The 3848-nt window shown below is 40.6% G+C and overlaps 1 protein-coding gene across 1 annotated transcript in view; it reads left to right on the top strand.

The window, feature by feature from the left end:
- The window catches only part of LOC116851754 (protein SGT1 homolog), a 52192-nt gene extending 48569 nt beyond the window's left edge, over positions 1–3623 (top strand). The window contains exon 5 of the mRNA XM_032831489.1: positions 3245–3623. Coding sequence (XP_032687380.1) covers positions 3245–3352 — 108 coding nt within the window. The 3' untranslated portion in view covers positions 3353–3623. The remainder of the gene's footprint in view (positions 1–3244) is intronic.
- The last annotated feature ends 225 nt before the right edge of the window (positions 3624–3848 follow it).

Raw genomic sequence — 3848 nt, 5'->3', positions numbered from 1 at the left:
GGGGGGGGGGGGGGGGGAGTGAGAGAGACAAGATGGGGTATAGAAAGAGGAAGAGGGAGAATAGGAGACTTTGTGAGAGGAAGAGGAGAGAGGAAAGAGAGAGCATGGAAAAAGAGGTGATTGGGGAAAAGTCGGAGGAAAGTGTCTGGCAGTTGGTGAAGAGAGAGAGAGGGAAGAAGGGTGGAGTAAATGAGGAAATTGAATTGGAGGAATGGAAGAAATATTTTATGACAGTGATGGGGGGAGTGGAGGAGAAGGTGATGAGAGGATGAAGGAGAATAGAAGAGGAGAAGGAAGAGATAGGGTGGGAAGAGGTGAAGGAGATAATGAGGAAGCTAAAAAATGGAAAGGCGATGGGGTTAGATGAAGTTCCGAACGAAGTATGGAGATATGGAGGGAGCGAGATAGAGAAGTGGGATGGAGGATGTGTGGAAAGATATGGAGAGGAGAGGGGTGGCCGGAGGAGTGGAAGGAGGAGGTGGTAATCCCGATTAGGAAGAAAGGGAACGGAGGGAACGTAGAAGACTATAGAGGGGTAACTTTGATGCCTTCTCTATACAAAGTCTATACGACGGTGCTAGCGGAAAGGTTGAGGGAGGAAGTGGAAGGAAGAGGGTTACTGTTGGAGGGTCAGGCGGGGTTTAGAAAGGGAATGGAGACAATGAATCTGATCTATGTACTAAACTATGTAGTGAATAGGCAATTGGAGAGAGGGAGGAAAAATGATAGTGTTATTTATTGATCTGAAGGCGGCATTTGACTCAGTGAAGAGAGGGATTTTGGTAGAGGCGATGAGGGGGAGAGGTGTGAGGGAGGGGTTAGTGGTGAGGGTGGAGGAGTTGTTGGGGGAGACGAGGAGCAGGATGAGGGTGAGAGGGTATGTGGGGGGAGGTTTTGGACGAGCGGGGAATTGAGACAGGGGTGCCCGCTGAGTCCAATTTTATTTAACATTCTAATAGCGGATCTGGAGGACGTGATGAGGAAAAGTGAATGGGGAGGGGTAAAGATTGGAGGGGAAAAGTACTACGCATTGGCGTATGCGGACGATGTGGTTCTGATGACGGAGGAGGAAGGGGATATGAGGGCAATGATAGGAAGACTGGAAAGATATCTGGATGGGAAAGGGCTGGAATTAAATGTAAGTAAGATGAAAATTATGCAGTTCAGGAAAAGGGGAGAGAGAGAAAAGATGTGAGTGTAGGTGGAAGGGAAAAAACTGGAGGAAGTGAAAGAATTTAAATATTTGGGATACGTGATGAAGAGGAATGGAGGGCAAGAAGCGCAGGTGAGAGATAGAGAAAGGAGGGCAGAGTGGGCAAGGTGGTGATGACCGAGGTGTGGGGGATAGGAAAGAGAGTATGGGGGAGGGACTGGAGGAGGAGGAGGTTATGGCTATTTGATAAGTTAGTATGGACAGTGATGGGGTATGGAGTGGAGATTTGGGGATGGAAGGAGAGGGAGGAGTTGGAAAAAATTTGAGAAATTTGTGAGGTGGACGATGGGGATGGAGAGGAGGACTCCAGGATACATGATAAGGGAGTAGGTTGGGAGAGAGAAATTGAGAGGGAGGGCAGGGAAGAGGGCCTGGGACCCTGAGAAGAAATTGGAGGAAGGAGGAGAAGAAATAATTGCAAGGAGGTGCAGGGAGGAGATGAGGGAAGAGATGGAGAAAAGGGAAGATGGGAGGAAGAAAGGAAATGATTTATGGAGGAGAGAGGATGGAGGATGGGGGAAGAGGTAGGAGAGGAATATGAGGAGGTGGGAGAGAGAGAGAGAGAAGATTAGAGAATCGAGAAGCAATATATGGTATCAAGTTGTGAAAGGAGAAGGAATAGCGGGATATCTGGAAAAGGACTGGGCGGAGGAAAGGTGGAGGAGGGTGATAAGGTTTAGGATGGGAAATGAGATGAGAGAGGGCATGTATTGAGAGGAAGAGGAGAAGAGGAGATGCAGGATATGTATGGGAGCGAAGTAAAGAGTTGGGAGCACGTATGGGAGAAGTGTATGAGGGGTGAGAGGGAAGGAAGAAGTTGGGAAAGCAGTGGGGAAGATATTAAGGAAGGAGGGGAGGGAGAGGAGTGAATGAAAAAGGTGGATATGGGGTGAGCGAATGAGTGAGTGAGAGAGAGAGAGTGTATGAAAGTGGAGAGACGGAAACGGAAGTCCAAGCGTTAGGTTAAGTTAGTTATGTAAGTTAGGTGTAAGTTAGCTATAAGAATTAGTGTAAGTTTAGTTATTAAGAGTTAGGATGCGGAGGTGTGTGTGTGTGTGTGTGTAGCTGGGGAAGCGGAAATTATAATTTTAGACTTTGTAACCCCATATGGGAATCAATAAAGATTTACATACATACATACATAAAAATTATTTATTTTCTTCTCACAGAGCTTTGAAAAATTTTTCAGAATTTTTTAATTAGTTTTTTAGTACAACATTTTGCATGTTCTTGAAGTACTAAAAAGTTTATAAAAAAATCCTGAAAAAATTCTTAGAGCTCTATAAGAAGAAAATAAATAATTTTCATCTCTTGCTATTTTTCTATAAAGTTGATGGAGTAAAAAAATTATTGAAACCAATAATTTTGTAGATATTTCCATAAATATCTTAGAAAATAGAGTTTGTATGAAAAAGTTTTTTAAACAAAAGTTATTCGTTTCTTTACATAGGATAAAATTCCGTAATAAAAAAATACATATTTCTATTTAAAAAAGCGAAGAAACCTCGACCTGATCTTGACGGCGCCACCCAAGGTCAAATAAATATTACCATTGAATCCATCTTTCTAAACCTTACAACTTTTGTCTGAAACATTTTTCTATAAAACTTATATTTTCCGAGTTATTCAGGAGTACCGACTTTTTTCTCCACCCTGCATATTTTATTCGGAAATATTCAAAATATCTCGTAAAATATTCATTTGTTTTAAATATCAAGTATCTTACTTCAATGTATGCGCAAAATGTTCAAAAGAATCTATGTAAATAAAACATGATTCCATTAAAGAAGTGTAATTGTAATTTTCCGATATATGTATATAATTGCATATACGGAAAAAATGTCGATTGAAAAATAATCTTTATTATACTATACATCTTTTATTATATTATACATCATTATATTAAACTATACATCTTTTGTCTCTATCATTTTTTTATCTTTAACAAAGCAGCTATACATCTTAATTGCGTGATGCGTATTGTATAGGGATCTGTTACATTAATTATAAAAAAATATTATATTTTTGCAGGTAGAATCGGGTGGCACTGTTTTAAGTACAAACTGGTCAGAAGTAGGTCAGGGAAAAGTTGAAAGGAAACCGCCAGACGGAATGGAATGGAAAACTTGGAATTCATAATGTTATTTAAACTAAAATTTTTCATTATTTTGTGCATATAATAACTGCATTTGACTCTAAAGTACTACATATATACAATGTGCTACATACATACTTTATTATCAAATAAGCAGACACTGTTGACACTTACTATCTTCATATAATATTGTTTTTTCTGTATCTGATAATTCAGTGATAATAAAGTAACGGCTCCTGCACATAGGACTTCCGCCGCGCGGCAAGCATTACCGCGTCCTGTGTGCAGGAGTCATAATACTCTGTGTTAATCATATATTTGGGATAATTTTAAAACATCTATAGCCATATTAATTTATATATATTTTTAATACAATAATCTTATATGAAATAAATTGTGTGTGTATGTGTACGCGCGCGCGTGTGCGTGTGTGCATGTGTGTGTCTCTGTGTGTGTGTGCGTGCGTGTACGCCTGTGTGTCACGTGTATGTGTATGCGTGTGCGCACGCGTGCGTTATAACGGCTCGCCATTAGTGCTGG

This window comes from Odontomachus brunneus, unplaced genomic scaffold (genome assembly GCF_010583005.1).
Source record: "Odontomachus brunneus isolate Ranch 3 - 2012 unplaced genomic scaffold, Obru_v1 Obru_scaffold_189, whole genome shotgun sequence".
Lineage (NCBI taxonomy): Eukaryota > Metazoa > Arthropoda > Insecta > Hymenoptera > Formicidae > Odontomachus > Odontomachus brunneus.
This window is presented reverse-complemented; position numbering and strand designations above follow the sequence as displayed.